Source organism: Buceros rhinoceros, unplaced genomic scaffold (genome assembly GCF_000710305.1).
Source record: "Buceros rhinoceros silvestris isolate BGI_N320 unplaced genomic scaffold, ASM71030v1 scaffold8084, whole genome shotgun sequence".
Taxonomy (NCBI): Eukaryota; Metazoa; Chordata; class Aves; order Bucerotiformes; family Bucerotidae; genus Buceros; species Buceros rhinoceros.
This window is the reverse complement of record NW_010406469.1, coordinates 20,013-35,079: the sequence shown is the minus strand read 5'-3', so window position 1 is coordinate 35,079 and position 15,067 is coordinate 20,013. Positions and strand designations below refer to the sequence as shown.

The 15,067-nt window shown below is 38.7% G+C and overlaps 1 protein-coding gene across 1 annotated transcript in view; it reads left to right on the top strand.

Annotated features, from left to right (window-relative positions):
• Positions 1 to 13,502, top strand: part of SORCS2 (sortilin-related VPS10 domain containing receptor 2) — a 99,164-nt gene extending 85,662 nt beyond the window's left edge. Inside the window, exons 23-27 of the mRNA XM_010134095.1 lie at positions 213 to 312; positions 1,789 to 1,891; positions 10,752 to 10,909; positions 13,060 to 13,139; positions 13,479 to 13,502. Coding sequence (XP_010132397.1) covers positions 213 to 312; positions 1,789 to 1,891; positions 10,752 to 10,909; positions 13,060 to 13,139; positions 13,479 to 13,502 — 465 coding nt within the window. The remainder of the gene's footprint in view (positions 1 to 212; positions 313 to 1,788; positions 1,892 to 10,751; positions 10,910 to 13,059; positions 13,140 to 13,478) is intronic.
• The last annotated feature ends 1,565 nt before the right edge of the window (positions 13,503 to 15,067 follow it).

Here is a 15,067-nt window from a genome sequence, read left to right as displayed (position 1 = left end):
GGCTATAAAGATTTGACATTTTCAGCTTTTATGGCTTGAGTTTTACATAATTTTACATATGGAATTTCTTTAAAATTTCAGCTCATCATTGACAAATGCTTTCTGAGTTTTTCACCATTTAATGAACCAGATGTTTTCCTTTTTAGAGCATTGAGTCTTTCAAAGTGGAACAGAGTGCAAGACTTCTGATATTCTCTCTGTTGTATTTTCAGAGAATAGCGGCTGTAAAGCAGGCCTTGAATGCACACAACATCAGTTTCTTTCTGAGGGGAGGATACTGGGTGTTAGTGACTTTAGCTGACTCCGATTCAGGTAAATATACAAGCAAAGCCCCCAACAGACCAACCTTTAGATGCCTGACCAAGTTCTGATCAGTTAAGGGGAAAAATCTTCATATCAATACAGATATGAACATGTAGACACATATGTATATGATTACTTGGTACTTGTTACATATAGATACACACATAAATGTATATGTGTATTTATATGTATGTAAATATATACATATACATACATGCACATATATATGGATATATTTTCATTTGGTACTCATTAACACACACACCACCAAACAAATATTTCTTACATATTTCCATTTTGTCATACCTCATGATTGTTTCAGAAGGTTATTTTTTTTTGTGTAACCATGACATTAACTAAATACCTATACTATACAAGGAAGAGCCACCAGGCTTCAGAAAAAACATGTTATTGAAGCGCTTTGGCTGCACTGGCTGTTGAAAAAGCAGAGTTTCTTTACTTTAGCTGTTAACTCTGTAGGTAGAAGTCCAGGGGCTGGGACATAGTCTTGCATTTCTGCATTGTGTCTCTGTTCTTCACACCAACTGACATGAAGCTTGCTTTAGGGCCTCCACATTGCTAATCCTGACTGAGATAAATTGTATGTTTTTTCTGTGTTTAAACCAAATGGAAACAGGTTTTTTGCATGCACTTCCTGCATCTCTGGATTCACCATGTACCTGGAAACTGGTTGAAGAGAGTATGTGTGCATACATGTGTGTGTATTTTGAACAGAGATGTTAAAATTATGTTTTAACCAGAAAATTCAGCTTTGCACGAACCTTGTATTAGAATGTCCTGTAATTTTTGTTTGTATATCATATCACATAATATATTCTTTCTTATTTCAATGTGTTGTGGGAGCACAGCTTGCTTGACCACAATCAGTTTATGCAAATACTGGTGTGGTATTTTATCTGTCTCTGTAGAAGACAAAGCTTTTTTATCTAGTCTTGAGTGTAGAACCATGCTACAGTTTGGCTGTGGTACCTCATCTGGTTTAAAGGGCTGACATTCATTATCCAGCATAAAAAGGCTGGGACTGAAAGAGGCTCATGTTCATCCCAGCCTTTACCAGTGCGGTGAGTTCATTTGTTGTTCAGGAACTTAGTTTCTCCATCTGTGAAATTAATATAGACCTGCCTTTTGCAACGCATGTGCTTAGGTTACGTGGTAAATTCCTATGATAACTATGGATTTCTAGAAAAAAAAACAAATGGTGAGTATGCAAATAATTAAATCTTTGGGGTTTGCTTTTCATTTGTTTTGGTTTTTATTTGTTTTTCCTCTGTCTTCCAGTCACAAGTCACCAATTAATGTTGTGTTGTTGCTTTTTTGAAGAGGCTACAGATGCAGTGAAAAGAAGAGGTTACACAAATAACCTGACAATTAGACCTGACAATTAAATAGAAGAAAAAAAAAAAAAGCCCAAGAATGTGATCTGAAAGACAATGTACTAACATTATTTTTTGTTTTGCATTTCAGACTCTCGGAGGATAGGAGGCGGCAGTGGCTACTGGGCTATTGTGGTTCTCTTTGTTATCTGTCTAGTCGCAGTTGGGGCTTTCATCCTCTACAAGTTCAAAAGGCAAGTAAACCTTAGTCACCAACATACACATTTTAAGAATCAGATTTATCCACAGAGCAGCAAAACAGAGTTTGTTATTTGAAAAGGAGATGTCGTGAAGCATTGCAGAAAGTCCATCACTTTGAAAGTCATATTCTTCTGAACTTCTCAAACATCAAGGTGCTGCACTGCTGCATGCTCTCACTTCCTGTGTTCCAAGTTCAATAGCAGCAATACGGGAACTATGGAGAGTTTGTTCAGCTTGTCTAAATATCAAGAAAAACATCTGAGCTAAAATATCATTCCTGATTAATTCCTACCTCATTACTCCTAACACTTATGAATAAACTAAAGCTATTGGGACAATGAGTGCATCTGCAATGCTGATTTGCTTTAAAAAGGTATTTTATCAAAACACGTAGCTCTCTGGAGTTTCTCTTTTTAATTGCTGGGGCAGTGCCACACAGAGAGAGCGGTGGAAATAGATTAGCATTAATGTGACTCTAGAGTGTGTTGAGAGAAGAAATAATTCTGAAAGTGGCCTTTATGAGAGACATATTCTCAAAACTGACAGGGGGTACCATGCCAGCCTTTGACGCTTTGATACGACTTTAGTTGGCAATTTATTTTAATCATAGCTACTAGGGTGCTCTGCAATTTAAAGAGTTTTGTTCTTGTTGACGAGTTTGTGTAATCATTGGCTGTGCTATTGTTATTTTTGTATCTCTGGGGCATTTAGAGGCTATTAGGTTTGATCATACTGGAAACAAGCCTTCATCATCATCAAATCCTGATGTCCTTACTCAGTGAGGAGTCCTATTGATTTGTTTCATTCTTTGAAGATTATTTTTATTTGAAATAAACGTAGGTTTATAGAAATGGTGGGGGCATTGAGTCTGTGATAGCAATAAGCGTAGATAGCATTTAAGTAAGAGTTTGTTTAGAAAAGATTTTTTTAAGTCAATAGAGAAAACCCCTTTTTCCAAGAATCTCTTCATTTTCTCATCACAGCATGTAAATTTCTTAGTGGCTGATTGCTCTAAAGGACAAAGCACAGAATGTTGTATCAGACTGCCTACAACTGAATAAAAATCCATTTTGCCATTTTAGGTGCCTGCAGCAAGGAAAAGCATAAAAATGGTTGATGTGATGTAATTATATTATTTCAGTAGCAATACATGGAGAATTTGCTGTTTGTAGTGTGGGATCATAAAACTTGCTTGGAATATCTTTCGAAAGCGGTATGATCTATATCTTTTATTAGCACTTAAATGAGAGCAATTAAATAACAGACACAGTTACTGCACGGCAAAAGAAGTATAAAATATTCAAGAAAGGAAGAAAAGAATTATTTTCTCCGAGTTCTTTCTAAAATGCCCAATGAACCATTGCTTTGTAAATAGAGATTTTAATAAGGAGGAAACGATAGTACAATTTGCAAATTGCAAGCTTTAATGTCTCTCATACTTCTATAAATAAATTGTGAAAATCATTTGCAATTAAATTCTGTGGGTGGTTAATTTAGATGAAGAGAATTGTGAGATACATTCAAATGTTTTTCACAAGCCTGAAAACTGCTCTTGGCGTTGATGAATGACCATGCAGCAGTATTCGATTTTAGTCCATACTATATCTGTTTCTGAGATATCTGACAGAACTATTTTAAATATTTGTGCTGAGCTTTAACAAGATGACAGGTTTTTTTGGTTGCATCCTTCATTTGCAATTTGATCTTCAAAGAACATTAAGCACCTAATTGGTGCTATGTTTGAAAAAACACTTTTTCCCCGTGCGCTCCCTGTGAAGTCCTCTCCCACCCAAATCTTTAATCCCTTAAAAAAAGTCTTTCCTGTGTTTATAAAGATGGATGATAAATTGCTGGATCCCCATGGAGTACTTACTTGCGGGTATAGTCTCTTTAAAGTCGGTACACTGAGTATCTAAGTCTGGAAAGTGGTCCATAGAGACTGAGACTATGAAACTGAGTGTCCTTTATAAGTATAAAGGTTGCAAGTTGCAATGCAGCTTGTCAATATTACATGACTGTATATTAAAAATTATTTTGCTGAAAGAATGCTGTAGGCAAAAAAAATCGTTCAATTTTAAGAGATAATTTCAGCAGAATAACACTTATTGGGCCCTATGGTAACTCAGACAACACATGCAAATATAAAGATGAAATATTTCCACATAGAAATTGCAGACATGTATAAGGTGTTGAAAAGTTAATACTATCCACAATTTTTATGTGTGATTCACAAAATTAAGGAGGAGATGGAAGGCATTTGGTGATGCTTTCCTTTCACGTATGTAAGTTGATAGATAGTCCCTTCAGAAAAGGGTTAAAACGCCTTTTATTTTCCCCAAGTCAGACAAAGGTTTATTAATCTTAGTTTTACTACTGCACTAACTGGACTTGCAGGACTGGCAACTGGCATTGGGGCACAGGAAAAGCAGGAGGTCTACAAAAGACTGCATGGACATGCCTTGGACTGTTTTCTCTCTCTGATGGCCCAAAGGACAGTTCCTTCATCAAGGTTAATTTGTTACCTGGAAAGATGGAAGAAGCAAAGACTGGCTAGCAGATATGATGATGGTGACAGGATTGTCAGGGAGGTTACTGCTTCATATGCAACGGCATTTCATGCATTTGCAACGAGCAGAGGCTCGTTCAGGGCTTGTGATGAAAAGTAAAGAAAATAGGGGCCTTCTGTGTATACCACAGTACAGCTTCGATAGAATATGGAGAAACCTGCCCAAACTGCCCAATGGTTCCCAAGTGCTTAGGCCCCTTGTCCCCAGGCATGGTCACCTGCCCTCCATGCCCAGATTATTCCTGAAGTTCGTATTGTAAGAACACTAATTTTTGTCAAGCAGAATTGTGAGATGAAAGACAGCATTGCCGAGACATGAGGGACTAATGTAATATCACTTTTTTAATGAATCTTTCAGGGCAGTCAAGACAGCCATGATGAAACTTGCTGCTCCTGTTTAATTCTCATTTTTTGAAAACTACAATACCCAGCACTAGGAATTGGTCTCCCTCACAAGAAGTAAATTTCACAAAATTAGATTGGGGGAGAGCAGTAATCTAAAAATAACAATCCTGCAAAAGATTCAGTGTTAGATGCCTCATATGCTTAAAACAAAGAGTGTATTTTATTTAATTAAGTAGGGTAGTAGGGGAAAAACAGAGGCAAGTTCACATAGAGGTAGTGGTATTTTGGCTGGTTACTGATAGGCATGGTAGAAAACAACACCGTCTCATCAGTCCTGAAGGAATGCCTAGTGAAAAGAAAATATTAAAATCATGTAATTCCCCACTGCTCTAATCAAAACTAAAATTATAGGGTCTTCTGGATAATCAGAGCTGTCATGGCTGTCAGGCGAATGACTAGGTGACTGTAGGTTACATTGGTTCTGATATGCCCTCATCCCCAACACTTAAGCAGTGACTAGGAAGACTGCTGCGCTCTGCTGTTACATGCAGTAAAATTGTAAGCATTTATAATTTTGTGTCTTGTGTCGTTCCCCCCCCTCCTCCCATTTTATGGCCTGTTTGTGCATCTGGCCGCTTCTCATTGGGAACATGTGCTTGAAAAACTGGTGCTGGAGTCCCTGGAGCTCATGGAACGACTCCTGGCAATACCGGGAGTGGTTAGTTGCTTTAGATAAAGTACATTTAAAATTATAAATGTTTAATTAGTTAACTAGTTTTAAAAACTAATTCTAGTCATATCCCACAAATGAACAAAGATTAGTTTAGATAGTTTGGGGGGGGAAATTTTCAGCACGGCAGCAAGAAACAGGAGGTAATGCTCCAGCTGCAGAATTTGACTGTGATTGTGATACAAGAGACATTGTAGACAGCGAACATGAATAGTGGATAAGCAAGAATAATTTGCCTTTTCTTTGCTTTTATTTTCTGAGTATGGAAATCACCAATCAAGCAATCTGTTTGCCTCAAGCAAGCAGTATGTTACGATACTCACTGGTGTGCTTCAGTTGTTTAAGCACCCAGGTAAAGTGGACTGCAGCTGCTTCTTTTGACCAGAACAATATGAAGCAGCTGGAAAATATTTTCTGAGAAATCAGGTCTATTTTTTAATGCGAATCTGCGACATGTATATATTTTTTCTATACCGTACCATACTGTTCCATCTCATCCCATCCCATATTTACTAAATTGGGTTCAGTAAAAATATACTTCTTCATTTCCTTTGAAACTATGTTTATGCTTTTTGTGTATTTCAAGTTGGCACCCAGAGAAGATTTCTTCATCCTTGCAGAGCAAGCTTCTGTGGTGTGGTGTCTTGGGCAACAGTACAGAGAAGGCAAATATCACTGTCTACAGTAGGCAAAGTGGAGGAAAGATAAATTATGTTTTAGACACATCAAAGCTGCCATGTAATCATTGTGTTACCAGTGGAAGACCTGAAATCATCCTTTTCTTATTTTTTACTTCTGTAGAACAACAGGATATTAGAGTAGCCAAACCAGAGCAACTAGTTGGCTTTTCTGCTTAGTTATTTTACCTGGTTAGTAGTAGCAAATCTTCTCAAAAGAGTATGAAAAACTTCATGTTTTAATTTGTATGCAGACTACCGCCAATATGCTTAAAGCCACATACATTGTTTTCACAAATCGCTGTCAGTTTACTTTAGCCAAATTGATGCCATTTTGTGTGTATTCCTTTTTCCCCCACCACTATGAAGTGCCACTTTTAGTAAATGAACCCCCTCCTCGGTCATTTTGACAAGCTGGAGCGGAACTGTGTTATCTTTCTGCCTCATTGACTTACTATCTCATTTTCAGTCTCCGAAAAAAGCTATCCTTTCCCCTCATCTTGCTTATACTGCTTTTATGTTCCATGAGAGCACGTTTAGTCCCAATCCATGTCATTTAGTTATAAAAAAACCCCAGCTACTAATTCAATGATTCATAATATTTCATAAAAACTTCTTCAGAAATCAAAGTAATAGCATGTAGAAAAGATTTCTGAAACGAAAGAGGCAAGTAAATCAGGAGTACTTTAAAGGACAGAGGAGTCAGTCATCTGAACATTAATCCAAACATAACAAAGCCAACACCACAATAAAGTATTGTGTTTAATGGATTATTATTGTTGTTAGTTTTGTTTAAGTTCCAAGAGAATGCTACGTTATTTATTCCATAATAATCCTTAGCCATGTGAATATGTTTCTATTTTTTATACTAAACAGAATATTAATCAAGGCTCGGGAAAATCAATGAAGTTGCATAGAGGCCAATGAATATTGGCTCCAAAAGGAAGGAATTGAAAGCTAAATAAACTGCGGAGTTTAAGTGGGTGGGAATCAGTATCTCATCCTCCTCCTGCTGTTCCTTACTGCTGAACATTTTTAAGTGAAAATAGTTTCAGGTATGAACTGATTAAATATTGTGAGTATAGGGAGGGAAAAAAAAGTACTTTCTGGAATATCTTCTAGAAGGTGTGGAACCTGGAGAGCTTGGTGAAAGCCATGTGCTGTGATGTTCATTTGTAGTTCTGTGCAGAATTAAGACTCCAGTTTATATTTTTATGGCCTGCAAAGCAGGCATGAATGTGTCTTCTTCCTGATTGAAATAAACTGCTAGAGAAAGCAAAGGAACTAAAAATGTAAACCATGGAGTGCTGCTCAGCAGAGGTAATTGTCTCCAGTGATGGATGTGAAGCACATGCATTTTCAGCTGAAGAGTAAAACCCCAATAGCATAATCTTTTCCTCTGTTCTTATAAATGTGTTTTCAGTTTTCATATTGCTGATATAAATCTGTTGGGTCAAATTTCACGTCATGTTTTCACAGTAGTCTTTTATGCAGACCCCAGCATTTCAGCTCTGCCTACTTCAAACAGTTATGTTGGTCTCAACATAAATTGCTTCTGTAAGAAGAGCAAAGTACATCAGGGTGCACAAGAATTTATCTCTGTATAATTAGGGGTAGCAGCTTCCTTCCTACATGTCAGCGTGAGGAGCAACTGGAAAGCTGCCAGAATCAGACCCGTCTTGAGCAAGGATTCAGTATCTGCATCCTATTTCATCCCATAGTGCAGTTGTCCCATATAAACAGAGTATCTGGCACATGTGTTAAAAATGCCTCTTGACAAGGCTCAGACTATCATTTGCTTCACTCTGGTTGAGTCTCTTCCTGAACCAATGTGAAACACGTAGAGATCTCTGTGATGTAGAAAACGTCAAATGCCCACATGGAGTGCCTTCACGAGACCTGTAATATTCTCCTTCCTCCCATCCATACTCTGTGTAACAATCTAAGATGTTTTGCCCTGTAAGTGCGAGAAGCAAAGGAATGTACAGAAGAGTACCTCAACTTTGTACCTTCCATAAGGGATATGTAAATAGCAGGATTGGGCTCATGAGGTTTAGGTGAGTGAGAAGTAACAGCTTATGACTTTTCCTCTTTTATCTGTAACCCATAAAGAAGTTACATGTATGGTTATTTGTGAAGTTGTGAAGTTTCTTCATTCAAAAATTATGTTTAATAGTATGTGTTGTGATTGTGGTGTTCACTTAAAGAGTCTTACCAGAGACATGACTTGAAGCCTCAGGCTTTATACCAAAGGACACGCCTTGTTGGCCTGGTTTCAGACAGGTCCTTCAGCTTGGGCAAACAGACTAGCAGCTCTACTCCCTTTACTTAACTGCTAAGGTCTGATGTGCCATATGGGTTAGAGATGGGTAAATGTTTATTATGTCAAAAATAATTTGATAATACAGTTTGGAGTAGGTCTTCTAATGGTGGCACAAACGTGCTAAGTCTGCAGATGTGTTGCGAAGACTTTCTTCTGGGTTTTGTTTCCCTTTGGTGGTGGACTGAAAGTAAGCAATTTGACAGGTTTGGTGCAGATCTGATTGAGTGGGTTATTATTTTCCACATGACCAGTTTCATTAGCAGACATATTAAAAACAGTCTGGAGTCTCTGGCCCTAGAGAAAAAAATCAAAGTTAATTATCTAGTGTATCTGTTTTGTAATGAGGAATGTCTTTCCCCCTTTAAGAACCACTTTTTTCATCCATTTAGTGGGAGGACAGTGATGCAGGGCTCGGTTTATGTGTATAGGTGTGTTGGAGAAGCCCTCGGACCTGTTGTGCTATCAGACCTTCTTTCCAACTTTATCCTTTGCCTTTGGTTAGTGCTGTGCTTTATTTTCTCCATGCTCATTGAGATGCAGAAAAGAAGTAACAGCAATCAGATTTCTTTCTTTGTGCTGCTTAAATAGGATAGGATAAAATACCTGATTTCTTTATATATATGATTTTGTGTCTGTGTTACATATATGTGTACATAGGATGCAATTAATCTCTTGTATAGTTCAAATTAAAGAGAGGAGATTGTCTTCAGTCATCTTTCATTGTTTAGCAATTTCTATTTATTCTAATTGCATTGATGCAATGGAAGATGGTGCTGCAGTAACTTTTATCTCAAAATAAGCTGGTGCAACCAGTAAAGAACTTTTCATCTGAAATTACATTAAAGACATGTCAACATCAAGAGCCTTGAGAAAACAGAGCAAATTGTGTATTTATCCAGCTTTCAAACTGCTGCCAGAATATGGAGCAGAAGATGGTTGTTTTTAGAGAGATACCTAAAAATTAGTGTCACTTTTTCTATTTTCTCGCTGTCTAAAGGAGCTCAACAGAAACTGCAGCTTAACATCACCGGTTCAACCTCATTTTTTCTTTTCTTCTTGATGTCTGCCCATTGCAATAATCTGTGTTTAAGCACAGACTCTGACAGTCACGATCTGCTGTCAGTCATGCTGATCAAGCTGTCAAGCTGCTTCTTGCAGTGTAGGAAACAGAGCTCACAACCAGCAACTCCCTAATCACAAGTGTGACCTGGAAAGGATGTCCTTATGTGCCCAGGTAGATTGCAGGTGAATGCTGCTGCAGCAAAGGGTATGGCTCTCGAGAAATGCTTAAACCATAAATTCTATTGCTAAGTTAGCAGTCCCTGATTATTCCCTTTGATTTTACAAAATCTAATTTAAGTTAATCTAGTTAAGAACCCTTTATCGATACTAAGTCTTAAGCCTCCCAGTCTCAGCCATGGTGCTAATTGTTCATTAAAGCTGATAGAGCCATTTAATAACATGCTTTCCACCCTCACCCCAGATTAAAATCGGAATGAATGAATTAAATGCTGCCTGCAATAGAGAATTTTGTCTAATTGTTCTCAGTAGTCCTGGGCCAAGCTTTACACTGACTCCTTCAGTGCTTCTTGCTGAACTTTGGCAACCTCCCTTGTCTTCTTATTTGGCCTTATCAATGCCTCTTTACCTCCTTACTCCTTACCCCTTGGTCCTGGCCTCCTGGTTCTTCATTCTCTGCTCCTTTTCCATTCCCTGTCTCATGGATTTTTCCTGCTTCTTTCTCCTCAACCCTAATGGAGTATGAAAGTGCCATTAGATGCTATCACCCTTCAGTGTCAGCCCATCTCACCAGGGAGATGTGTTGATGATTGTGACCCAGCTTAATGTTTCTGAAGACACCTGGAGCCAAGAATTGGCTGTTGGGCCTTTTTATTGCTTGAGTTCTTAAAATATTTTTTTCTGTGACTTTAGCAATTTTTTTTCAGTATTGTTCATTGTCAATCTTAGTCAGAAATTGATGCTTAATTATTACGTTGGTATGAACATTGTGATAAGGCAGTTACATAAAACTGACTTGAGAATAAGGAGTTGATAAGCTTAGATTGTGAACACAAACTTTGGGAAGGGTGGGACTGGTGCTGTTTTGTGATTCTGGAACGACTTCACTCTGCTGGAGCTCTGGTCTGATGCCAGCATGGGCATGACACGAAGGAACTCCATCACAAGACTTTTTCTCCTTGTCTGGTTTTAGGAAACTGCCAGGCAGAAATGTTTATGCCCAAATGCACAACGAAAAGGAGCAGGAGATGACAAGCCCTGTTAATCATAGTGAGGACACCCAGAACATCATCCAGGGTGAGGAGTTTATTGATGATGATCTGGACTCTCAAACACTAGGTAACGCAAGAGGTAACTTCATTTTTAGTTTATCAATTTTCAAAAGTAATTGATTTTTAATTGTTGTTTTCATTTTAGGGGGTTTTTTTTTCATTTTCTGCTCAGTCTTAGAAGCAAATGGTACACCACTAACAAAGGATTATCTCAGTTATCTTCATTTGTCTTGCTTGTGATACAGACTAATGCATAGGTGACATGCTACATAGAGCATGAGTACAGAGACAGTACAGTTTAATGCCAGGAGACTTACCTGGACAATTTTAGAGAGGAATTATATTTGATGGAACAGGATACAATACGTAACAGTTGAATTAACTTAGTAATCCCCCAAATTAGTGGAAAATGCAGTTTAGGCCAGAATGATTTATAAAGTCAATGTTTCCATGATTTCAGATGAATTGTACTAGATCCATTGCTTTATTTGCCATCACATTCCAGTGGCAATTAAAGTTTTCATGATTAGAAACATTAAATTTATTCCAGTATAAAAAATATCATGTCTTCCCTAATTTAGCTGGTAACTTTCTAGTATTCATAGGGTGGTCATAAGGAACCTATGAGGGAAAGTTTATATGAACATCTCTCAGTGCAAATTATTTCAGTGTCAGGTGGAAGTGCACATCCTGGCACCCTGTGGCTATTTTTAATGTAACATGGGAGTGCTGATCTATAAAGTTTGTTTCTTTTTAAATTTACCATTGTGTTTAGACTGCTCAGGTTCCAATCTGAAAAGTGTAGGATAATGGAAAAATCCCCAGTTCCATTTCTATACAGTTTTTGAAAATAAGTCAGATAACCCAAAAGCCTTTGGGATTTATAGCAGTAGACTCATGGTGTTACAGGCAACTGTAATATCTTCAGGAAGCCACGGAAGAAGATGAGTTTTACATACACCAGAGGTAGCCTGGGACAGAACAGAACTTCGGCAGAGGAGATATTTTTTATCTTGGGTTTCACCTTTATCTTTTGTTGTCAATTCCTTTATTTTCATTTGATGAACTGCATGCTATTTCTAGGTTCTTGGAGGTTTTAGCTTTGAGCACAAGGGAAGAATCCAGTCTTGCTTTGATTTATGTATTTCTGTCTTGTCTTTGACAACCTTTGTGTATGAGTATCACTGTGTTTTCATTCAGATTTTCCAAGATGATCTTGATTGTGCTCCTAACTTTACTGGAGTTAGTTCCAAAAACAACCCTGGAGGAACAATGTCTGTATTAAAATTGTTTGATCAACTCATCTCCAGGGTCTTTAGAGGAGAAGGCTTGAATGCTAACAAAGTACTTGCAGACCTGGCTATTAAAGTGGAGCATTCAAACACTCCAGTAACATACAAATGCATAACCTCTTTTAATGGTAGAAAATCCCTTATGGCCTCTTTATATAAGGCAGCTCGGGATGCTGGAATAAAGAAATGCTACTCTAATTTGTAATGTGTTCAGAAATAATCTCTGCTTATCCTGCACTCTTTACTCAGAGAAAAAAAAATTCTTCTATCTGGGCAGAGCAGTATTAGGGTTAAAGAGTGAAAGTTCATGACGTTTTGATGTGAAATTTAAGACAGCAAATGCAGATCTCGAGGAGATTTGTGCTTCTGCCAAGTTGCCAGCACCAGCAACATTTCCGGCAGAGTGTAAAGAGTTCGTTTCTGTGGATTATAGTCATCCATATTTGTCGGCTACAGTTCTTAGACACAAGACTTTAAGACACAGAACTACTTCTGCTTTCTGTACTGTTTTGTTACTTGCAGTACTTCTACTAGCTCTGGGATTGCCCAGTACTGCCAAGAAAATATTCCTCTTAATGATACTCTCCTATTTTATCTGTCTAGATAGAGTATGACACATGTTATAATCCCTGCTCTATATTAAATTCTGTTTTACAACATGATTTGCAGAAGGTTCCTATGCTATGGAGACCCCTTCTAGTTCTGGTGAGCGTTCTCCCTCCCTGTTGGGAGATGTCGGTAGCAGCCTCCACTCCATGCACTGCAGGGAGTTACAGCCTGGATTTCTGTTTGTTCTCTCTCTTCTCATAACTTTTGAATTTCCACAGTACAGTATTTCCAGACTCACCCATCCACTTTTTTTGTTTTCTATATATTTTATGTTGCCTACTTTATCGCAACCCCCACCTTGGGACTCCTCAACACCATTACCTTGCAGTGACTCCTTCTGTGAGAAGTGGCAACTTGAACAGCTACAGAGTTCCCTTATTGCTGATGCCGGTCAGTGTCCAGTCGCAGGTCAGTGGCATGTTGAATGGATGCCTCAGGTTCCATTCTCCTCCCTCACCTGCACCCCTCGAGACAACCACACCTTTTTAAGCCACAAAGAGAACCAACTTATGCTGTCACTGAGATAGAGACCCTAGGAATTCGCCACAAATCCACCACCATGAATAAAAGCTTTGCGCGACAGTATGCTGTAGGTACATGGACCTGTTGCACCAACCTTCACCTGACCTGTTGTTTGATAAAGCCACTCTCTTTATGCAATTGACTTGTCCCTGGAATAAAAGGGGGATTTATTGTGAAGTGCCTAAAATACACTAATGCTGGCCTTTTGTTTCTATATTTTTGTAGGCAATCACTCAGGCGTGGTTTTGAGCATCAACTCCAGAGAGATGCACAGTTACCTGGTTAGCTGATATTTACAGCTGAACGCAAAATCCAAAAGACTCTTCTCTTTATTGTTTTATTTTTCCCTGGTGATGTCACAAAATATGGCTGTAAATGCTGGTGGAGAGGAAGTTTCTTATCAGTCCCGTGGAAAAAAGAATCCATCATCAGTTACTGAGGGAGAAGGATAATACGTCTTGTGTTCTCTCTATGGCCTGGGAACTCGTTACAATTAAAACTCAAACTATGGTAGCAAATCTGTAGCCCTAGGCACCTTCAATGACACCTTATTTCTTTTCTGTATATGCTCTAGGTCTCAGTGTTTATTTTTAGAAGGATTGACTGTAACTTTTTAAATAGATTTTTAATTGAGGTATTCAGCAGAAGGCTGTTACTCTTCAGCCCAAAAAGGTGATTTTTATAGAAGCAACTAGACCAGAACAGATGGTTGGTTGATCACAATGACATTTTTTTAGGAGGCCAAGAGTTTCTGTACAGGGAGAGGACAGAGCGAGGAAACAAATGCACTCCTAGTCAACACAAACTCTTAACTTAAACATGTGTGAGACAATCTAATGAATTTAGGCTTAGGCCCATCTGTGGATTAAAGGAAATAAAGAGTTAATTAAAATATCTCATAATATAGGATAATGCTCTTGTAAGAGAAGCAAGTCCTGACAAACCATCAGCACCAGTATCTCCTCCAATCCCACCCTATGTGAAAGAAAAACACCAGCTTGATGCTATCTCCAGACCAGGTGCCTTCACTTGCAGACAGTCATTTCAGTTGCTCTCTTCTTGTCTCCTGAGCGAGCACCCCTAGGACGATGGCAGCTGCCAGACGAGTTATCCTGTAAACCCTCTTGCTGGTGACCTGTCTCTTTTTAAATTCCCAGAGAATGTAAATACCTATTTTAATTTTCTTTCTTTGTATGGTTATTTTTCTAAAATTTCCTATTAGGGCAGAGGTGCCAAGCAGGTCAGAGCTCTCCTCCAGGCCAAACTGGGGAGCACACCACCATCCCCTTCCCATCCACATCCTTCTTTGGGTTTTCTGTGGCAGTTTGCCCTTGCAGGCAGGGATGGGCAAACTCTGACCTGAGCTTTTCCACTTGGGTTGCTTTGACAATCCAAAGGGCCATGGGATGGACAGGCTGATTTAGGGATTCGTATTTCCTTTCCATCACCACAGGGTGTCACTCAGTCCCTAACACCGCTGGCCCTATTTCTGCAGGGAGGATGGTGGAACTTCGAAGGAGCTGCCTGCAGAAAGGCTTGTGAGTCAAGCTGCAGTTTCCTAATCCCAATTTTGTGAGTTGGATCAGGGTTTCCTGGGCCCGACCTCTGCATCCCTAGGGAATAGCAGTATGGTGAATCCACACCCCTCTGGCCTTTCCCCCATGGTTTATGGAGCCAGTGTAGAAACGGACTGTGGTGTGATGAGTTTAAACATCTGATGTCCTCTGTGTCACAGCTGCCTGTGGGATTAGGATGCTTCTCTTAGAAATCTATATAAAAACTCTTCACTTTTTGCCTTCAATAGAGAATAAATA